The following is a 23275-nucleotide window of genomic DNA, read 5'->3' as shown; positions in this document are numbered from 1 at the left end:
TATATTACGGCTCACCTGTGCTGATCTCTGTAGGAGTGTCTTCCTCTATGAATGTCCTCATCATTCCAGCCTCCTCCGTATATTGCTGATCATCCCTCACATACGTCTCTTCTACTTCACCCTCAACTTTCATGTTCATCAGATCTTCACCCTAAACCAACAGGATGGCAGAAAATAACATCTGTAACATAGAAGTATTTATGATGTGAGATCACATAGAAAATATCATCTTGTAGAGTCCACACATTGTCTCCACATGTCAGAGTGTTCAATCACTTTATGTTCCCGACCCTCAACTCCACCCACCTGATGATGGTGAGGAACGGTGTGACCTTCCTGTGTGGAATCCCCGGAATACAGAGGACAGGGAAATTGCTCTGGTGGGTTTCTGGTACTAGACGACTCCATCAGAAGATCCTTGTAGAGATTTTTGTGTTCTTCAGAAAGCTCCTTCGTCACACCATACTCATCCTCCTCTTTATACTCGTCTTTAACAACAATATTATAATCCCAGAGGTTTTCACTCTGAAAATGTAAAAAAAAATCACTCATTTTAAAAAACACACCTGCACATAAATCATAACTACCAGTATTTGTTCTTCTCCTACCTGGTGAGGGATGGTGTGATCCTCCTGTGTGGAATCCCAGGAATACAGAGGATGGGGACATCTCTCTGGTGGGTTCCTGTAGCTGGATGACTCCACCATGGTGTCCTGGTACAGATCTTTATGTTCTTTTTCTATCACCCCATCCTCATTATCCTCCTGGTTTAGATAAACTTTAGAATCTCTCAGGTTTCCACTCTAAATTTATAATAAAAATGACATCAATGGTAACAATGCAGATAATGTACAGATCCTAATGATACTATCAGTGATTGTTCCTCATCTACCTGATGATGGTGGGGGATGGTGTGATCTTCCTGTGTGGAATCCCGGGAATACAGAGGACGGGGACCTCTCTCTGGTGGGTTCCCATTACTGGATCCATCTGTAGGAAACACACACACTGACTGAATACATTGTTTCTATGTGTTTATCAGATGATGGGGGATCTAGGTGGATCCTCCGTACTGCTCTCTCCTTTACAATAAAGTCTCCTCTTACCCGGTGATGTGAGGGGCGGCTGATTCTCCATCATGACGTCCTTGTAGAGATCCTTGTGTCCTTCTAAATACTCCCACTCCTCCATGGAGAAATAGACAGTGACATCCTGACACCTTATAGGAACCTGACACACACAATGATACAGTCACCATCCAGACACATCCCTTGTCTGTTACTGGATAATGTCCCAGAATTCCCAGCACCGCTCACCTCTCCTGTCAGCAGCTCCATCATCTTCTTGGTGGCTTCTAGAATCTTCTGCATGTTGTGTCTCTCGGGTTTTAGGAAGTCACATGGAGGCACTGTGATGATCATATGATCTCCTGACTTCAGAAGAGGAAATCTCTGTATTGAGGAACCAATAGGAATATCATGTTAGAATCCCAGAATCCTCCTCACCTCTCCGGTCAGGTCTGTGTTTTATTAATAGAGATCAGAGTGATTGCATGTGACCTCCCAGAATCCTCCTCGCCTTTCCGGTGTAACGTTAAAAAATCATACCTCGTTAGAATTCCATACCCTCGTCGCTTCCGGTGTGAAACAGCTGAGCGTTGCAGCAGTGCGCATGCTCAGAGCCCTGGATACGTCATTGCACAGCAGAGAAGTTCAGAAGTACGCATGCTCGGAGGGAATTAAATTATTACGGAGTGTGTGTAATGTTACACTTGCGGCGGTTACTTTAAAACAGTTCGGCGGCAACATGGGGCATCTCCTCTCCTATCCCTGACACTTCCCTCATCTCGGCTAATAAATATAAAAGCGGCGGCGGGTGTATGAAATGTAAATGACGGAGATGTCGGCTCCGTGATCCGCTTTTATATTTATTAGCCGAGATCAGGGAAGTGACAGGGGAAGGAGCGGAGATGACTCATAATGCAGAGGAGCTGTTTTAATGTAACGGCGGCAAGTGTAACATTATATACACTACTGTGAAAAATCCATACCCTCCGTAGGTGCACCGGAAGTGACGAGGGTATGGTTTTTTCACGGAACACCGGTCAGGTCTGTGTTTTATTAATAGAGATAAGAGTGATGTCATGTGACCTCCCAGAATCCTCCTCACCTCTCCGGTCAGCAGGTAGATGATCTCCAGGGTGAGGTTTAGTATCTTCTCCGTCTTGTGACTCCGGTCCTCCTCCATCCTCATTCTTGCTGTCATCTATGAAGGTTTCCCTGTAGACAGATATCGGAGAAGTATCTGGATTGGTATTGGTTGTACAATAATAGGATGAGGATTTCCAGAAGGTAATATGAAGGTCAGCCTGAATTTATGAACATTGGCCCCCAATGTGAACATATTTAATCTGTATTGTTTGGTATTTTCTATCATTCTTCGGGTTAGGGAGCCTCTCACCTTTTGGCCTCCTGGACCACAAATTCCTATGTTGGGTGTATTTAATTTTTGGACTTACTTTATGTTGTTTAGTAATAGATGTGCAGACAAGGAACAATTAATAGGATCTTCTGCCTTCTTGAATGGGTTTTCTCTCTACTATCACTGAGGTCAGAGTAGAGTCAGTGTGATGTCATAGAATCTGCTGATGGAGGGACATTGGGAGGAAGAGAGAAAGGAGAAACTCTCCAAAGAACAAACCCATGGAGATCAGTAATAGGGGTCGAGCTGTCCCTTTAGTCCCACGCAGTCTTCTAATTCTGGGCTCTTACATTACATTCCCCACTCTACAGTGGGGAAATGTCATTTTCTGGCAATTCCTGTACATCACAGAGATGCCACTTTACACGCAGAATTAGGAACCCCCCCCCCCCCGGTATTTTATTTAACCTCTTCACGACCAAGCTATAGCCGAATGTTAGCAACTGCGTGGTCACACATTGGCGTCTATTGACATCCCGCATGATCGCGCTTCTCTTGCGACCCCCCCCTCCCTGCTGTGCACATCTGCAGGCATCTGTGATCGCTGTGTCCCTGGGACACAGCTTATCACAGTGCATGGTAAAGAGCCAATCATAGCGTCTCTTTACTACATGATCAGCTGTGTCCAATCACATTCCTCTCCTCACGCTGACAGAGCCCTGATTATCATTGCAATGCTTTAGTGCCCATCAGTGTCGCCTATTAGTGCCACCTATCAGTGCTCATCAGTGCTGCCTCATCAGTGCCACCTAGCAGCGCCACCTCATCAGTGCCGCCTCATCAGTGCCCATCAGTCTTACCCCCAATAGGGGGGGGGTAAAATTCCATCTTTGATGGGCACTAATTGGTGGCACTAATAGGCAGCACTGACGAGGCGGCACTGATGGGCGCAGATTGGTGGCAAAAATAGGCAGCAGCGCTGATGAGGCACTGATGGGCGCAGATTGGTGGCACTAATAGGCGGCACTGACAAGACAGCACTGATGGGCGCAGATTGGTGGCACTAATAGGTGGCACGGCACTGATGGGCACTAATTGGTGGCCCTATTAGGCAGCACTGATGAGGTGGCACTGATGGGCACTAATAGGCAGCACTGATGAGGAGGCACTGATGGACACTAATTGGTGGCACTAATAGGCAGCACTGATGAGGAGGCACTGATGGGCACAAATTGGTGGCACTAATAGGCAGCACTGATGAGGCGGCACTGATGGGCACTAATTGGCGGCACTAATTGGTGGCACTAATTGGCAGCACTGATAGGCTGTGCTGATTAGCACTGATGAGGCGGCACTGATAGGCTGTACTGATTAGCACTGATGAGGCGGCACTGATAGGCTGCGCTGATTAGCACTGATGAGGCGGCACTTATAAGGCGGCACTGGTGAGCACTGATGAGGCTGCACTAATAGGCAGCACTGATAGGTGACACTGATGGGCACTGATTGACAGCACCGGTGGGCACTGTTGGGACTGCACTGATAATCAGTTATTGGCTCTCCTCTCCTCATGTTATTAGCCTGAGGAAAGGAATCCTGATAACCAACTTGAGTTTACATCGTAATCAGCTGTGATTGGCCCTTCACCTCGATCTGTGATCAGCGGTGTCCTAAGAATACAGCAATCACAAAGCCCGCTGCCAGCATGCCAGGGGGGGGGGGCGCAGGCAGCGCGGTCAAGGGAGGACGTCCATAGTAGTCCCGACAATGTAGGCCCGCACTATAGCCGTCTTTCGGCTATATTGTGGGCGGGAAGAGGGTAATGCTTCACATTATACAGATTAAAAACATTACTGCTCCTGGCCAAATAAAACGTATATGGGTACGTCTTCCCTAGGGCAGTGCCCCCACCGTGCTATTTTTTTTTTTACATCCCCTTGCCTATTAGCCCCGGAAATAGGCATTGTTAATTTGCCAGACTTGGCTTCCTTCGACTTCAATGGAGTTCAGGTTCGGCATCTGAACTTCTTAGAAACTCACAGATCCCTACTCGAAACGAACCCGGGGCAATTCAGCTCATCCCGACTGATGAATACGTCAAAAGTAACATCTGGAAACATACATTAGCCCCTTCAGGGTCACTTATGAAGATTGGTCACCTTTCCCACCAATGACTTTCTCACCGCAATAGATCATACTACAGATTATACAACTTTTATTGGGTGCGGGGGGGGGGGGGTAGTGAACCTTATTTAGATGTAGATTTGGATACATATGTCTTTATCTTATAATCTTTGATCAGGAAGTTTGCGTATCATCATCTGCTGGAGATAAAAGACATCATGGTGACTATGGAGGAACAGGACGAAACATGACGGGGTGGGGGTTACTGGGTGTAAATAGAAAATAAGATCTTATTACCTCCTCTGCTGCCACTTCCAGCGATGTCTCCTCTCTACTTCCTCCCGACTCACCCGGAATTTCCTGTCTGTGGATGACATCACTTCCTGTCTTCCATAGAGACTTCCTGTCTTGGTAGAAGTGAGATCACCGCCTTGTGGACCTCAGAGGAACTGCAGCCCCGAGAAAACGTGCAAACGCGGCCTTGTGCTGTGCGTGTATGTACTGTATATCGCATACCTCCCAACGTTTTGAGATGGGAATGAGGGACACCTTTTAGTAAAAGTATGTGGGCATAGGACACACCCCCTGCCATGCCCCCTTAGAGAAGAATTATACAAAAAAATGGTTAGGTAAATCCACAGGTGTTTTTCTTTTTTACCACTACTATTTCCTTTATATTGGCTTTTGACATTTACAAATGCAGCAACTTCGAAATTGGATGAAAGGTTTAGCACTGGGAAACTCTTTTTTGGAAAGCTAAAAATGCATTTTATATACAACTATTTAGACCAGACCAAATTGAGGGACAAATGAGGGGGAAAGAGGGACTTTGCTCCAAATCAGGGATAGTCCCTCGAAATCAGGGGCAGTTGGGAGCTATGATATCTTTATATCTCCACTCCCACCGGGGGGGGGGGGTTATAAATAAATTACTGATAGGGATGAGAGAAGGGATCTTGGCACCTTTGATTTTGTAGCAAAACTGATTATAGATTTGGTCATAATTAGCCTCCAATTTTTCACTATGTGAGGAGTGCTTAGAAGAAATTTGTTTTCAAAAACCTACTATGATGAAGTCCTTCCCATGTGGCTTTGAATGGATGACGTAGGTCACCCCCTCACTGTCCTCACCAGATGTACCAACCCTTGTTCCAGCTCTGGCACATGATTGCAAAGGACCCAAACAGAGAGGGTGGAAATATCTCCTGATCCCTAGGATGTGGTGGTGGTGGTGGAGGAATAGCCAGGTAAGTGAAGAGGGAGATCTTTAAGGGGCAGCAGAGACGATAGACCTCAGCATAATGGAAGAACGTTGCCAGTGTTCAGGATGCAGGGCAGAAGGGTCGATATGTGGAAGTGGGACTTCAAGGTCGATTGGGGCAAGGTTCTGTGTGCCAGTACAGAAGAAAAGGGGAATCACCTCTACTCTTTCCGCATGTACCACCTCTGGTCCATGGATACAAAGAACCCCAACAGAGAGGAAATGATGGAAATGGCTTCTGATCTCCAGGATGTAACAGTGGAGAACTAGTCAGGTATGAGAGGAGTGAGATCTTTAAAGTGAGGACACAGCAGATTCTATAGACCCCAGCATGGTGGCACAAAGTAGTTGGTGTCCAAGGTAAAAGGTAGCAGGGACAATATGCGGACGTGGAGCTTCAAGGGAGTGCTGTGAGTCCCATGATGGGTGGCAACAATTCCAGCTATGGCTGCCCACATTGATCTGCAGACAGGGCGGTAAATCCTTAAATCCTTAAGTAAATCCTTACTGCTGCAACTTTGGTATCTGGTTAGCTCGGAAGGCAAGGCTTTAGATCTGGTACAGTGGGAGTGACAGCAGCAATGGGGATGCAAGGCCACCGAGGAGCCTTGATAAAGAGGTCCACCTGAAATATGAACTATTATATGTGAGCAAGTTATGTACCCCCCCCCCCCCCCCCATCCTGGAAGTCCTGGGTACTCTAATTGTCTGCGGAGAAGGAATGAGCTGTGAAGGAGCGCAGATAAGGTGACTATGGGTGGGTCTGGTGATATTGTCCCTTGAAGGGTGATGGAATATTGAAGGATGAAACAATGATATGAACGTTTTAGAGTTAAACTCCAGACTGCCACCCACCCCCCACACACCCATTAGCATGCCCCTTTTATGCACCTAAATCCACGGTCATTCCAGTTCCAAGTTTTCTCTCTTCTATGTATAGGATGTAGGTTGCTCGATCAATTGTCCACATCACTGACTGCTTGAAATGATCATGTCCCCTTAGCTGTCCAGCATCAGGGTTCCACCTGGCTGTCTCTTCAGCAGCACAGTTTTGTAGGTCTTAGACCTTGAACATTGGGTTTTTTAACTGGACCCTCAGATCATCTTGCACAACACCTCTGTGTTTCTGTGCCCCTTTCTCAGTCTTTCTAATCGCAGTTCCCTGACACACGGGGCCACTCACTGGCCTCTTGCAGGGGATCTCCTTACATCCCGGGCTCTCTCAGTCCTCTGAGACCTCTAGATTCCCTCAGTGCCCTGGACTCACCTACCTGTCTCGACTCTCTCAGTCCTCCAGACTCGCTTAGCTGTTTCAGCTCTCTCAGCCCTCTGGACAAGGGGTCTCCTGACTCCAGTATGAAGTACTGTCTCCTGAGCAGAGTATATCTGTCTCCTAACAGGAGCCCTGTACTATGGCCAGGTCCTTCATTATATTGGCTGTATGCACCTGCACTCACAGGCTTATGGTCTCCAGTAAGACCAGAACACTGGGTTGTAGACTTCTTCCCTCTGAAAGCTCTTGGAAGTCTCAAAATTCCAGAACCCAATCCAAGAATACCAAAATCCAGCAGAAAAACCACCTTTCTTCACTCAAAATCAAACCACTTTTTCAGCAGTCCCAATTATCTTAGTCCAATAGGCCTGGAATCTCTCAAACATGGAGTGCTTTCTCTCGAGTAGATCACCTCTGTCTCCAAACCGGAACACATACCTGTCTTCAGATGAGAGCACACCTCCCTTCTGGCTGGAGCCCTGAGGTGTTCCCAAGTCTTCATTATATAGGGTTGTGTGCACCTGCACACACAGCCTTCTGGTTTCCAGTAAGACCTGGACACTGGGTTGGAGACAACTTCCATCTGAAAGCTTTTCGAAGTCTCAAAACTCCAGAACCCAGTCGGAAATACTAAAGACGAGAGAAAGTTGAAAAACTACCTTTCTGCACTCAATGTCAAACCAGACTCTCTCAGCTGTTCCAAATCTTTCTCAGTCCAATGGGCCTGGAATCTCTCCAACATGGAGTGCTGTCTCTCGAGTAGATCACCTCTGACTCCAATCAGGAACACATAACTATCTTCAGATTGCAGCACACCTCCCTTCTGGCTGGAGCCCTAAGGTATTCCCAGGCCTTCGTTATATAGGGTTGTGTGCACCTGCACTTACAGCCTTCTGGTCTTTACAGTTTTCACGAATCTCTCCAACATGGAGTGCTTTCCCTCGAGTAGATCACCTCTGTCTCCAATCAGGAGCACATACCTTTCTTCAGATTGCAGCACACCTCCCTTCTGGCTGGAGCCCTGAGGTATTCCCAAGCATTCGTTATATAGGGTTGTGTGCACCCACACTTACAGCCTTCTGGTCTTTACAGGTTTCTCGAATCTCTCCAACATGGAGTCCGTTCTTTCGAGTAGATCACCTCTGTCTCCAATCAGGAACACATACCTGTCTTCAGATGAGAGCACACTTCCCTTCTGGCTGGAGCCCTGAGGTGTTCCCAAACCTTTATTATATAGGGTTGTGTGCACCTGCACACACAGCCTTCTGGTTTCCAGTAAGAGCTGGACACTGGGTTGGAGACAACTTCCATCTGAAAGCTTTTCGAAGTCTCAAAACTCCAGAACCCAGTCGGGAATACTAAAGACGAGAGAAAGTTGAAAAACTACCTTTCTGTACCCAATGTCAAACCAGACTCTCTCAGCTGTCCCAAATCTCTCTCAGTCCAATGGGCCTGGAATCTCTCCAACATGGAGTGCTGTCTCTCGAGTAGATCACCTCTGTCTCCAATCAGGAACACATACCTGTCTTCAGATGAGAGCACACTTCCCTTCTGGCTGGAGCCCTGAGGTATTCCCAAGCCTTTGTTATATAGGGTTGTGTGCACCTGCACTTACAGCCTTCTGGTCTTTACAGGTTTCTGGAATCTATCCAACATGGAGTGCTGTCTCTCGAGTAGATCACCTCTGTCTCCAAACAGGAACACATACATGTCTTCAGATGAGAGCACACTTCCCTTCGGGCTGGATCCCTGAGGTATTCCCAAGCCTTCGTTATATAGGGTTGTGTGCACCTGCACTTACAGCCTTCTGGTCTTTACAGGTTTCTCGTACCTCTCCAACATGGAGTGCTTTCCCTCGAGTAGATCACCTCTGTCTCCAAACAGGAATTCATACCGGTCTTCAGATGAGAGCACACTTCCCTTCGGGCTGGATCCCTGAGGTGTTCCCAAGCCTTCATTATATAGGGTTGTGTGCACCTGCACACCCAGCCTTCTGGTCTTTACAGGTTTCTAGAATCCCTCCAACATGGAGTGCTTTCCCTCGAGTAGATCACCTCTGTCTCCAAACAGGAACTCATACCGGTCTTCAGATGAGAGCACACTTCCCTTTTGGCTGGAGCCCTGAGGTATTCCCAAGCCTTCGTTATATAGGGTTGTGTGCACCTGCACACACAGCATTCTGGTCTCTAGTAAGAAAGCTCTTCAAAGTCTCAAAACCCTGGATCCCAATCCTCTACTCAAAATTAACTTTCTGGAGCCCCACACTCTACATTTGGGCAAACCCTGACGTCCTTATTTCATACTTTTACACAGTGGTAGGGCTTCCCATTGTTACACTGTTAGTTACTGTATGTAATATGATCTGAAAGTGAATAAGAAAGATGATCGTGTGGTTGGAGGTGGTGATGGTGCGGATGAGGGATTACGGGAGGAATGATAGATGGGTCTATGAACTGATGGACTGATCATTGGAGTCTACTACAGACGTCCTGAAGTTTATGAGAAGGAGGAGAGTCGGCTGTTCCAACAAGTACAAGCCGGTAAAACCAAACTACTAAGACACAAGATTAAGACTAAAACTAAAACCTACAGGATGGACCTTACTTGTAGTGTTAGAAAAAGGAATAAAGGAAAAAGAAAAGAACATTTCTGAAGGCAAACTTTTAATCTTCATTTGCTTTAATATGTAATACAAAGGCATTATTATCAGGTAAATATAAAATGTTACATCCGAAAATATCAGACTGATAACTGCTGCACTGAAATTGTAAGTCTGGTTGTGTAGTCTGATCTCCCCATTTTTTCCATACACAAGCAATATCTAGCTCTTCTGTCAATATAGTTACATAGTTAGGTTGAAAAAAGACACAAATCCATCCGGCTCAACCAATAAAAACATGAGGTCTTCCTTCTCATTAAGGCTTCTGCTGAAGATCAGGAGAGATCAGACTAGACTGCTAGAGGGACACAACCAGCAGTGACACCTCCTCCTTCTCTCTCCTAGAGGGACCCAACCAGCAGTGACACCCCCTCCTTCTCTCTCCTAGAGGGACCCAACCAGCAGTGACACCCCCTCCTTCTCTCTCCTAGAGGGACCCAATCAGCAGTGACACCCCTTCCTTCTCTGTCCTAGAGGGACCCAACCAGCAGTGACACCCTCTCCTTCTCTCTCCTAGAGGGACACAACCAGCAGTGACACCCCCTCCTTCTCTCACCTAGAGGGACCCAACCAGCAGTGACACCCCCTCCTTCTCTCTCCTAGAGGGACCCAACCAGCAGTGACACCCCCTCCTTCTCTCTCCTAGAGGGACCCAATCAGCAGTGACACCCCTTCCTTCTCTGTCCTAGAGGGACCCAACCAGCAGTGACACCCCCTCCTTCTCTCTCCTAGAGGGACACAACCAGCAGTGACACCCCCTCCTTCTCTCTCCTAGAGGGACACAACCAGCATTGACACCTCCTCCTTCTCTCTCCTAGAGAGACCCAACCAGCAGTGACACCTCCTCCTTCTCTCTCCTAGAGGGACCCAACCAGCAGTGACACCCCTTCCTTCTCTCTCCTAGAGGGACCCAACCAGCAGTGACACCCCCTCCTTCTCTCTCCTAGAGGGACCCAACCAGCAGTGACACCCCCTCCTTCTCTCTCCTAGAGGCACCGAACCAGCAGTGAGGCCTCCTCCTTCTCTCTCCTAGAGGGATCCAACCAGCAGTTGCACCCCCCCCCCTTCTCTCTCCTAGCAAAGGAAGCCTCATAAAAAGTTGAAGTGTTTGATTTCCTTATTTAGTGTTTCTTACTTTATAAAGATGAGAGGAGTGCTCAGCCGCGTGTTTTCTGAGGTGTATATCAAGGTGGGCTTCTTCCCAGTGTGAGATCTCTGATGTATGGCAAAACATCGTACATCAGAGATCTCACACTGGGAAGAAGCCCACCTTGATATTCACCTCAGAAAACACGTGGCTGAGCGCTCCTCCGATCTTTATAATAATAATAAGAAATTTTCTGCACTCAAGTCATTAATACACCTCGAGGGTTGTGTGGGTTCTCTGATGTCTGGTAAGACAAGACTTCCATGAAAAACATTTCCCGCATTCAGAGCAGCAATAAGGTTTCCCCCCTGTATGCAGACTAAGATGTCTGGTAAGTACAGGTTTCTGTGAAAAACATTTCAGGCACTCAGGGCAGGAATACGGCTTCTCACCCGTGTGAGATCTTTGATGTCTGGCAAGATCTGATTTTGAGGGAAAACTTTTCCCGCACTCAGGACAGGAATATGGCCTCTCCCCTGTGTGAGATCTTTGATGTCTAGCAAGATCTGACTTTCTTGGACAACATTTCCCACACTCAGAGCAAGAATATGGCCTCTCCCCCGTGTGAGATCTTTGATGTATTGAAAGCTCTGATTTATGTGTATAACATTTCCCACACTCAAGGCAGGGATAAGGCTTTAGGCCTGTGTTTAATTTCTGATGTTTCGAAAGACATTCCTGGCACTCAGTGCAGGAATGAGGCTTTTCCTCAATGTGAGATCTCTGATGCACAAGAAGATTTAGTTGTGAGCTAAAATCTTCCCCACATTCAGGACAGGAAAATTTCTTCTCCCCCTGAATACTGGCACCATCCCACGTGGTACAAGGTTGCTCCGAGTCAGAGGGATTCCATGGTCTATCCACACTGTGAAGTCCACCATCCATAGTTGAGCTCATTGTCTTTTCTCCGGCACAATCTCCTGTGATGTCCTCATCTTCCATTTTACAACCTGGAGATAAAGTGAGAAGATCCTTTGAGGGTTTCTCCATGGCATGTCCTGGAAAAATATAAAAACATCGTCAATGAGAGGGTTAGTTCACTTCCATCAAGATTCCATCTGGATCAGGTAGATATGAGTGAGCAGATGTTCTCTGTGGATGTCCCAACCAGCTGGCACTATTCCCCTTCAGTCAAAGGACCTTTGGTCCTCCTCCCAGATCACTTCTACATTTACACAGCCTTGTCAGAAGAGCAGGAACCAATGGGAACTGGGAAGTGTAATAGGTCGAACTATTGTTGGCTGAAATCACTCACCTGTGCTGATCTCTGTAGGAGTGTCCTCCTCTATGAATGTCCTCGTCATTCCATCCTCCTCCGTATATTGCTGATCATCCCTCACATACGTCTCTTCTACTTCACCCTCAACTTTCATCCTCATCAGATCTTCACCCTAAACCAACAGAATGGCAGAAAATAACATCTGTAACATAGAAGTATTTATGATGTGAGATCACATAGAAAATATCATCTTGTAGAGTCCACACATCGTCTCCACATGCCAGAGTGTTCAATCACTTTATGTTCCCGACCCTCAACTCCACCCACCTGATGATGGTGGGGGATGGTGTGACCTTCCTGTGTGGAATCCCGGGAATACAGAGGACGGGGACATCTCTCTGGTGGGTTTCTTTTACTAGGTGGTTCCATCAGAATGCCCTTGTAGAGATCCTTGGGTCCTCTGGAAAGCTCCCTCATCACACCATACTCCGCATCCTCCTCTTTATACTCTTCTTTAACAACAATATTATAATGCCTGAGGTTTCCACTCTGAATATGTAAAAAAAAAAAACACTCATTGTAACCAATATTCTTGTATATGAATCATAACTACCAGTGATTGTTCCTCATCTACCTGATGATGGTGGGGGATGGTGTGACCTTCCTGTGTGGAATCCCGGGAATACAGAGGACGGGGACATCTCTCTGGTGGGTTCCCATTACTGGATTCATCTGTAGGAAACACACACACTGACTGAATACATTGTTTCTATGTGTTTATCAGATGATGGGGGATCTAGGTGGATCCTCCGTACTGCTCTCTCCTTTACAATAAAGTCTCCTCTTACCCGGTGATGTGAGGGGTGGCTGATTGTCCATCATGACGTCCTTGTAGAGATCCTTGTGTCCTTCTAAATACTCCCACTCCTCCATGGAGAAATAGACAGTGACATCCTGACACCTTATAGGAACCTGACACACACAATGATACAGTCACCATCCAGACACATCCCTTGTCTGTTACTGGATAATGTCCCAGAATTCCCAGCACCGCTCACCTCTCCTGTCAGCAGCTCCATCATCTTCTTGGTGACTTCTAGAATCTTCTCCATGTTGTGTCTCTCAGGTTTTAGGGAGTCACATGGAGGCACTGTGATGGTCATATGATCACCTGACTTCAGAAGAGGAAATCTCTGTATTGGAGAACCAATAGGAATATCATGTTAGAATCCCAGAATCCTCCTCACCTCTCCAGTCAGGTCTGTGTTTTATTAATAGAGATAAGAGTGATGTCATGTGACCTCCCAGAATCCTCCTCACCTCTCCAGTCAGCAGGTAGATGATCTCCAGAGTGAGGTTTAGTATCCTCTCATTCATGTGACTCTGGTCCTCCTCCATCCTCATTCTTGAAATCATCTATGAAGGTCTCCCTGTAGATAGATAACAGAGAATTAGCTGGATTGGTATTGGCTATACAATAATAGGATGAGGATATCAGGAGGTAATACGATGGTCAGTATTATTTAAAAACTTTGCCTCTCCCCCCACCCCAGTGGGAACATATTTAATCTTGACTGTTTAGTGTTTTTTATGATTTTTTGGGGCCATGGAGCCTCTTATCCTTTGACCTCCTAGATCACAAATTCCATTTTCTATGTTGGATGTGTTTTGTTGGTGGACTAATTTTGTTTAGTAATAGATCTGCAGACAAGGAGTAATTAATAGAAACCTTCTTCTACCTTCTGGAAGAGTTTTTCTCTCAAACATTGCAGTGAGATCAGTGTAGGGTCAGTGTGATGTCATAGGATGTGCTGACTCTGTATGGAGGGACATTGGGAGGAGCATACGTGAGGTCAGTGTGATGTCATGGGATGTTTTTGCTCTGAATCAAGGGACATGGGGATGAAGTCAGTGTGATGTCATAGTGTGTGTGAGGTCAGTGTGATGTGAGGTCAGTGTGATGTCATAGTGTGTGCTGACTCTGGATGGAGGGAGATTGGGAGGAGGGGTTTTGAGGGCCCTCTATGAAGCTCCTGTGCACACCATTGCTGCTGGGTGCATCCCGCATCTCCGAAACTGAAAGTTAAAAACGTTGAACTTTCTACAATTCAAAAATCCTATGTATGTGATATCTGTGTACTCTGGAGACCTTGCTGATCTGATTTCATTTTACTGATTACCCCCAAAAGAGGCGGATTCAAGAAGGGTTGTTTATTCGGAAAACATGCCTAGCAGAGTAAGACTTCGGCAACAATACCAATGAAGAGCAGCAAAACAGAGGAAATAAAAAGACTCGGCTTCAGCCAATCATAGTCCTCCTGCTGTTCTGGGTGGTGGGTGAGGGTCAATCACAGGGCCAGAACATTTTCTTAATGTGTCACCTAATCATCAATGACATTCTCACATCATTATTCTATTCTATCATATTTTACGACTTTTATTGGGTGTGAAAGATGGAGGGTTTACTTAGATGAGGATTTGAATATGTATGTCTTTGTTTCAGGAGCCTTAATAGGAAAAACAACTTTTCCACACTATATATGTGCGTATCATCATCAGCTGGAGTTAAAAGACATCACAATGACTATGGAGGAAGAGGACGAAACATGATGGGGTGGAGGGGGGGGCCTGTTAACTGGGTGTAAATAGAAATCAAGATCTTATTACCTCCTCTGCTGCCACTTCCAGTAATGTCTTCTCTCTACTTCCTCTCGACTCACCTCTGACCCAAAATTCCTGTCTGTAGCTGACATCACTTCCTGTATTCCATAGAGACTTCCAGTCTGGGTAGAGGTTAGATCGCCACCTTGTGGAGCTCAGAGGAGCTGTAGCCCCGAGAAAGGTCTCGTAGTGTGAACACGGCCTTGTACTCCATCGATTCTATAGGGATATACACATGGCACATGGCCCTGTTCACACTACAAGACGTTTCTCAGCGCTGCAGTTCCTCTGAGCACCACAGGGTGGTGATCACACTTCTACCCATACAGGAAGTCTCTATGGAAGACAAGAGTGATGTCAGGTACAGACAGGAAGTGATGTCAGGTATAAATAGAAACTTCCAGGGTGAGAGGTGAGTTGGGAGGAAGTAGAGAGGAGACATTGCTGGAACTGGCAGCAGAGGAAGAAATAAGATCTTATTTTATCATAACTCCCATCACTGTCCATTATTACGAACCAAATTGCCCTGTACCTCTTTGCCCTTTATTATTATTACTATACAAGATTTATATAGCGGCAACAGTTTGCGCAGCGCTTTACAATGTAAAAGGGAGACAATAAACTTACAACACATTAAAATACAAGAGGGTTAAGAGGGCCCAGCTCAGAAGAGCTTACAATTGAATAGGGTGGGGCAAATGGTACAAAAGGTAGTATGGGAATGAGCTGATGGAAGGGATAGAAGACCAGTTGGAGGTGTGATAGGTTTCCCTGAAGAAATTATTTTTTAGGGATTGCCTGAAGGCAGCCAGAGTAGGAGATAACCCGGACAGCTTGAGGTAGAGAGTTTCAGAGGATGGGAGAGGCTCTGGAGAAGTCCTGAAGATGAGCATGGGAGGAGGAAACAAGGGAGTCTTCTGCAGAAACCGACACGACTGGGAAGTGCCGATCTCCTGGTCCTCCACAGAGCTTCCTCCTGTTAATCTCTACGTCACCACAGGACATGGTAAAGGGCAATGTACAGGATACGGTACAGGACAATGTACTGGATACGGTACAGGACATAATACAGAAAAATGTATAGGATACTGTACTGACACAATATGGGAACATGGTAGCAACAGAACAGAGCAAATTGGCACACAGGGAAAACTCTGCAGCACTGAGACTCTTGAGGTGGGGCTAAATACCCTACTAGCAGCCAGCATAACGGGACTGTAATAATTGAGACGAGAGATAACCAGGGAGTGGATTAGAAGCTTTGTGGTATCATTGGTTAGGAAGGGACGTTTCTTGGAAATGTTGCGAGGTTGAGGCGGCAAGCTTTGGACAGTGACTGGATGTTTGGCCGATGTTGACAGAGAAATCAGGGGAAGAGGAACGTGGGGGAGGAAATATCATGAGCTCGGTTTTGCATAGGTTGAGTTTGAGGAAGTGATGTGTCATCCAGGCTGATATGTCTGTTAGTAAGTTGATAATGCGTGAGGAGACTGATGGAGTGAGCTGAGGGGTGGAGAGATAGATTTGGGTGTCATCATCGTAGAGGTCTTCCTGTAACGTTTTTTTCTGAAGAGCAGCGGAGAATAGACAACACTGCTAGAGGGACTCAACCAGTGTCGAATAATCCTTCTCTCTAGCAGCAAAATAAGCCAAAACATCTGTAAAAAAAAATGTTTCCTGCATTAAGGGCAAGAATACGACTTCTCCCCTTTATGAGATTTTTGATGTTTGACAAGATCTGCTTTCCGTAGATAACATTTCCCGCACTCTGGGCAGGAAAACAGCTTTCCACGCGTGTGGCATATCTGATGTTCATTAAGATTGGATTTTTGTGAAAAAAATTTCACGCACTCAAGGCAGGAATAGGGCTTCTCACCGGTGTGAGACCTATGATGTGTGCTAACATAGGATTTATGTGAAAAACATTTCCCGCACTCAGGGCAGGAAAATGGCTTGTCACCTGTGTGGGATCTGTGATGTATAACAAGGTCTGCCTTCCGTGTATAACATTTTTCGCACTCGGCGCAGGAGTACGGCTTCTGGCCTGTGTGCAGTCTCTGATGTCTGGTAAGACTGGCCTTATCTGAAAAACTTTTCAAGCACTTAGGACAGGAGTATGGCTTTTCCCCTTTGTGGGATCTTTGATGTATACCAAGGTCTGATTTCTGTGAAAAACATTTCCCGCACTCTGGGCACAAATGCGGCTTCTCCCCTGTGTGAGTTCTCTGATGTCTGGTAAGACCGGTCTTATCTGAAAAACATTTCAAGCATTCAGGGCAGGAATATGGCTTCTCCCCTGTGTGAGATCTTTGATGTATATCAAGGTCCGATTTCTGTGAAAAAACATTTCCCGCACTGAGGACAGGAATACGGCTTCTCACCTGTGTGCCATCTCTGATGTTTGGAAAGATTGGTTTTCTATGAAAAACATTTCTCACATTCAGGACAGAAATATGGCCTCTCCCCTGTGTGAGATCTCCGATGTATAATAAGTTCAGATTTCTGCAGAAAACATTTCCCACACTCAGGGCAGGAATACGGCTTCTTGCTTGTGTGAGACTTTTGATGTATAACAAGTACTGATTTAAGTAGAAAACATTTCCCACACTCAGGGCAGGAAAATGGCTTCTCCTCTGTGTGAGATCTGTAATGTATTAAGAGGTCTGATTTATAAAGAATCATTTGCCGCACTCGGAACAGGAATGAGGCTTGTCACCTTGGTGAGATTTCTGATGTATTGTGAAACTTAGTTTAGAGCCTAAACTTTTACCACACTCAGGATAGGAAAATTTCTCCTCCCCCTGAATTCCGGTGTAACGTGAGAATTACCTACCCCGTGAGAAAAACCTACCCTCGTCACTTCCGGGCATGAACAGCTGAGCAGCGCAGCAGTGCGCATGCTCAGAGCCCCGGAGACCTAATGAAAAAGATAAGGAGCTGACTACAGGGCATGCGCACTAGTATGAAAGTATTAGGGTGTCCGTGAAAAAAACCTACCCACGCGGCGGTGACATGAAAACAGCTGTACTACAATATGAATCATCTCCGCTGCTATCCCTGACACTTCACTGATGTGGGCTAGTAAATATAAAAGCGGCTGGTGGGTCCGTTATGTATCTTGTCATACACCCGCTGCCGCTTTTATATTTACTAGCCGACATCAGTGAAGTGTCAGGGGAAGGAGCGGAGATGATTCATATTGTAGGGCAGCTGTTTTAATGTAACGGCCGCATTATACACACTGAGGGTGCACCGGAAGTGACGAGGGTAGGTTTTTCTCACGGGTAGGTAATTTTCACGGAACACCGGCACCATCCCTCACAGTACGAGGTTGCTCAGAGTCAGAGGGATTCCATGGTCTATCCACACTGTGAAGTCCACCATCCATAGTTGAGCTCATTGTCTTTTCTCCTCCACAATCTCCTGTGATGTCCTCATCTTCCATTCTACAACCTGGAGATAAAGTGAGACGATCCTTTGAGGGTTTCTCCAAGGCGTGTCCTGGAAAATATAAAAACATCATCAATAGATATGAGAGGGTAAGTTCACTTCCATCAAGATTCCATCTGGATCAGGTAGATATGAGTGAGCAGATGTTCTCTGTAGATGTCCCAACCAGCTGGGACTCTTCCCCTCTTCAGTCAAAGGGCCTTTGGTCCTCCTCTCAGATCACTTCTACATTTACACAGCCTGGTCAGAAGAGCAGGAACCAATGGGGACTGGGAGGGGCATGCTCTTTACACAACCACAAGCCTAGGCACTGGGTCATGTGACCTCTGATAGACAAGAGGGTCAAGGTTCAAACTTGCAGACTCTTTACCATAGAACAAGTAACCATCGACCTAGGTTTCTGGTAATAATGCAGCATTGGAGGGAGTCTGATCGAACAAGAAGGACCAACCTAAGAAAGGCTCAATCTGTGTTATCATATCTGTGCTACTGTAACTAGGAATGACACACAACCTAATACTGCCAGCGGAACCCCAGGACGGGTATCAGTACAGGGAGGTGACTACTATGAGCCTATTATTGACCGACATCACTCAGCTCCCCCTACTTTGGACCAACCAGTGTGGAGTAACAGAGCAGAGATAAGAGAATAATATATTATGGGTCACCTGTGCTGATCTCTGTAGGAGTGTCCTCCTCTATGAATGTCCTCGTCATTCCAGCCTCCTCCGTATATTGCTGATCATCCCTCACATACGTCTCTTCTACTTCATCCTCAACTTTCATCTTCATCAGATCTTCACCCTAAACCAACAGAATGGCAGAAAATAACATCTGTAACATAGAAGTATTTATGATGTGAGATCACATAGAAAATATCATCTTGTAGAGTCCACACATTGTCTCCACATGTCAGAGTGTTCAATCACTTTATGTTCCCAACCCTCAACTCCACCCACCTGATGATGGTGAGGGATGGTGTGACCTTCCTGTGTGGAATCTCGGGAATACAGAGGACGGGGACATCTCTCTGGTGGGTTCCCATTACTGGATCCAGCTGTAGGAAACACACACACTGACTGAATACATTGTTTCTATGTGTTTATCAGATGATGGGGGATCTAGGTGGAGCCTCCGTACTGCTCTCTCCTTTACAATAAAGTCTCCTCTTACCCGGTGATGTGAGGGGCGGCTGATTCTCCATCATGACGTCCTTGTAGAGGTCCTTGTGTCCTTCTAAATACTCCCACTCCTCCATGGAGAAATAGACAGTGACATCCTGACACCTTATAGGAACCTGACACACACAATGATACAGTCACCATCCAGACACATCCCTTGTCTGTTACTGGATAATGTCCCAGAATTCCCAGCACCGCTCACCTCTCCTGTCAGCAGCTCCATCATCTTCTTGGTGACTTCTAGAATCTTCTCCATGTTGTGTCTCTTAGGTTTTAGGGAGTCACATGGAGGCACTGTGATGGTCATATGATCACCTGACTTCAGAAGAGGAAATCTCTATATTGGAACCAAAAGGAATATCATGTTAGAATCCCAGAATCCTCCTCACCTCTCCGGTTAGGTCTGTGTTTTATTAATAGAGATAAGAGTAATGTCATGTGACCTCCCAGAATCCTTCTCACCTCTCCGGTCAGCAGGTAGATGATCTCCAGGGTGAGGTTTAGTATTCTCTCAGTCATGTGACTCAGGTCCACCTCCATCCTCATTCATATGGTCTATGCAGATTTCCCTGTAGATGAATAATAAATAATTAAATGGACTGTATTGATTGTATAATATTAGGGTGAGGATGTATGGAGGAGAATATGGGGGTTCTTGTTACTATGAGCACTGCCAATCTTTGTAATATCATCTCAAGTGGGAGACACATGTAGCCTGTACTGCTCAGTGTTTGCTCCTAATTCCTAGGATTATGATGGGTGGGGTTGGGGGGGGGGGGTGGTGGTACATATTTTATTGGTCTTATAGTAAGATCGGAGATGCCATTTTCCAAGAAATACAGTTAGGACCATCAGTTCTATCAGTGCAGATTGAGGGTCAGATCTCTGCTGAGGTCCACTGACCACAGTTGCAGCTCTCTTCACTATCAGCCGCTATTCGAGGACCCTTAGGTGTGATCGCCAGAATTCCCTCCATCTCAATCCTTTGGAGCAGAAGAGAGAGGGAAGCTGTAGAATAGGAAATGTGTAGGACATGTTAAACTGATCCCACAGAGTCACCAGAGTATCCACTGTTAAGGCCTGAGAGTTCCTGGACCTAGTATGAAACCTGTCCAATTTCTGTTTCTGTCTGGTGCACCCTCATGTTTGTCTAAGGGCGTGGAAGACCCGCAGAACTAAATTTTTCTCAGATCTAAATGCTGATGACTGAGGAAATCTGCCTGCCAATTAGCCACACCTGGGATGTAGATGGTTGACGGGGCCAAAACTTGCAGTTTTTCCCAAGTCAGAATCAGATTGGTTATGAGTAAGCGATCTGTAGAATCGTGAAACGCGTCAACCTGTCCCATGTCTGTGTGATGCACCTATGTATTCAAGTTTATGGGAATAAAATACTTCCAATTTATCTACTCCTGAGTGTGGTCAAACTTTCTTCTTGAACACTTGACGATTGGATGGCGTATCCGACCGGCACCGGAGTGCTTCGCCTCACCTGAGCGGCTTTTTTCTGTTGCTACAAGAATCAGGTTCCTGGTGGCTGATTTAGTGAAGTGAAGGGAAGCCCAAATCCCAACAAAAAAAGTATCCCTTGTAAAGAGGAAAACATTTTTTATCCCTTCTACCGATACCACTGAACACCACTTGGATGTAGGCCAAATACAGGAGAAAGTCTTCTTCAAAAACCAACTCTTCTTAGAGTGTCTTGGAGTATCCCCCACTGTGTTTTTGCCACCAGCTTCCATGCCACTACTGTGTCCCTGTATGACCCTGTATGGTATCCTGTACCATGCCTTGTAGTGATGTGGAAATCAGCGGGAAAATCCACAGAGCTCAGTGGAGGACCAGCAGATCCTCACTCTCCAGTCGTGTTGGTTCTTAAAGAAAACTTCAGTTGGCATCGGAGCTCCAGTCAGAGAGGTAAGAATTTATAACTGCTCTCATCCAGTTATAAGGGGGAGTACAACTGGGGGAATCCAAAGTGGAGAAGGATATGGGGGAATCCATAGCGGAGAAGGATCTGGAGGAATCCATATTGGAGAAGGATCTGGGGGAATCCATAGCGGAGAAGGATCTGGAGGAATCCATAGCGGAGAAGGATCTGGGGGAATCCATAGCGGAGAAGGATCTGGGAGAATCTGGGTGTTTTGGTAGATCATAAGCCTAATAATAGCATGCAATGCCAAGCTGCAGTTTCCAAAGAAAGCAATGTCCTTTCTTGTATAAGAGAGGCATGGACTCCAGAGAGAGAGATAGAATTTTGCCCCTGTACAGATCATTAGTAAGACCTCATCTGGAATATGCAGTTCAGTTTTGGGCTCCAGTTCTCAAAAAGGATTCCGGGGAAGTGGAGAAAGTGCAGAGAAGGGCAACCAAACTGATAGGAGGCATGGAGGACCTTAGCTATGAGAAAAGATTAGAGGAACTGAATTCATTCTCCACTGAGAAGAGGAGATTAAGGGGGATATGATCACCATGTATAAACACATAAGGGGGGATATGATCTTCATGTATAAATACATAAGGGGGGATATGATCTCCATGTATAAATACATAAGGGGGTATATGATCTCCATGTATAAATTCATAAGGGGGGATATGATCTACATGTATAAATACATAAGGGGGGATATGATCTCCATGTATAAATACATAAGGGGGGATATGATCACCATGTATAAACACATAAGGGGGGATATGATCTTCATGTATAAATACATAAGGGGGGATATGATCTCCATGTATAAATTCATAAGGGGGGATATGATCTCCATGTATAAATACATAAGGGGGGATATGATCTCCATGTACTGTATAAATACATAAGGGGGATATGATCTCCATGTATAAATACATAAGGGGGGATATGATCTCCATGTATAAATACATAAGGGGGGATATGATCTCCATGTATAAATACATAAGGGGGATATGATCACCATATATAAATACATAAGGGGGGAAATGATCTTCATGTATAAATGCATAAGGGGGGGATATGATCACCTTGTATAAATACATAAGGGGGATAGCCTTGTGGACAGCCTTCTCTGAAGAGTTGAAGCTGTTATAGCTGCAAAGGGTGGGCCAACTCAATATTGAACCCTACAGACTACGACTGGGATGCCATTAAAGTTCATGTGAGTGTGAAGGCAGGTGTCCCAATACTTTTGGCAATATAGTGTGTGTATATATATATATATATATATATATATATATATATATATATATATATATATCTCCATGGTGGGAGTGGAGATGATATACAGTACAGTCATACACACACAGCACAAGGCCGTGGTCACACTACGAGGCGTTTCTTGTGGCTGCAGTTCCTCTGAGCTCCACAAGGTGGTGATCTCACTTCTACCCAGACAGAAAATTATGGAAGATAGGAAGTGATGTCAGGCACAACCAGGAAATTACATCAGGTGCAGCCAGGAAGTATATAAAGACAAAGACAGGAAGTTTGGGCGAGAGGTGGGTGTAACGTTAAAAAACCATACCCCGTGGAGAAACCATACCCTCGTCACTTCCGGGCTGAAACAGCTGAGCAGCGCAGCAGTGCGCATGCTCAGAGCCCCGGATACGTGATTGAACATTAAAGAATTAGACAAGTGCGCATGCTCGGTGGGCATGAAATTCTCACGGCACTGTGTCTAATGTAAAACTTGCGGCGCTTACATTAAAACAGCTCATCTGAAACGTAAATCATCTCCGCTCTTCGCCCTGTCACTGCCCTCATCTCCGGTAATAAATATAAAAGCGGTGGCGGGTGTATGAGATGTAAATGTGACGGCGATCGTGGCTCCGTGATCCGCTTTTATATTTATTACCGGAGATGAGGGAAGTGACAGGGCGAAGAGCGGAGATGATTTACGT

General features: G+C 45.9%; 5 protein-coding genes and 1 pseudogene across 6 annotated transcripts in view; 4 read left to right on the top strand and 2 right to left on the bottom strand.

Annotated features, from left to right (window-relative positions):
• Positions 1-13481, bottom strand: part of LOC309562714 (gastrula zinc finger protein XlCGF66.1-like) — a gene marked incomplete at its 5' end in the record, with an annotated part of 66873 nt that extends 53392 nt beyond the window's left edge. Inside the window, 5 exons of the mRNA XM_082267001.1 lie at positions 16-151; positions 12739-12836; positions 12953-13076; positions 13163-13297; positions 13425-13481. Coding sequence (XP_082123127.1) covers positions 16-151; positions 12739-12836; positions 12953-13076; positions 13163-13297; positions 13425-13481 — 550 coding nt within the window. The remainder of the gene's footprint in view (positions 1-15; positions 152-12738; positions 12837-12952; positions 13077-13162; positions 13298-13424) is intronic.
• The window catches only part of LOC309562622 (uncharacterized protein), a gene marked incomplete at its 3' end in the record, with an annotated part of 500517 nt that overhangs the window by 30532 nt on the left and 446710 nt on the right, over positions 1-23275 (top strand). The gene's annotated exons all lie outside the window — the stretch shown is intronic.
• LOC309562687 (uncharacterized protein) overlaps positions 1-23275 on the top strand; it is a 148408-nt gene that overhangs the window by 14690 nt on the left and 110443 nt on the right. The gene's annotated exons all lie outside the window — the stretch shown is intronic.
• The window catches only part of LOC309562770 (uncharacterized protein), a 79046-nt gene that overhangs the window by 42743 nt on the left and 13028 nt on the right, over positions 1-23275 (top strand). The window lies entirely within an intron of this gene.
• LOC309562863 (uncharacterized protein) overlaps positions 1-23275 on the top strand; it is a 117181-nt gene that overhangs the window by 82502 nt on the left and 11404 nt on the right. The gene's annotated exons all lie outside the window — the stretch shown is intronic.
• On the bottom strand, positions 16448-19942 carry LOC309563948 (annotated as a pseudogene). Its single transcript has 5 exons — positions 19865-19942; positions 19175-19249; positions 18884-19019; positions 18065-18266; positions 16448-17409 (listed from the first exon to the last, which is right to left on the bottom strand). The product of its transcript is annotated as an uncharacterized misc_RNA (transcript).

The sequence above is a fragment of the Pelophylax lessonae genome (assembly GCF_965119305.1).
Source record: "Pelophylax lessonae genome assembly, chromosome: 9".
Classification (NCBI taxonomy): domain Eukaryota; kingdom Metazoa; phylum Chordata; class Amphibia; order Anura; family Ranidae; genus Pelophylax; species Pelophylax lessonae.
The sequence above is the reverse complement of the archived record's forward strand: the minus strand, read 5'-3'. Positions and strand labels throughout refer to the sequence as shown.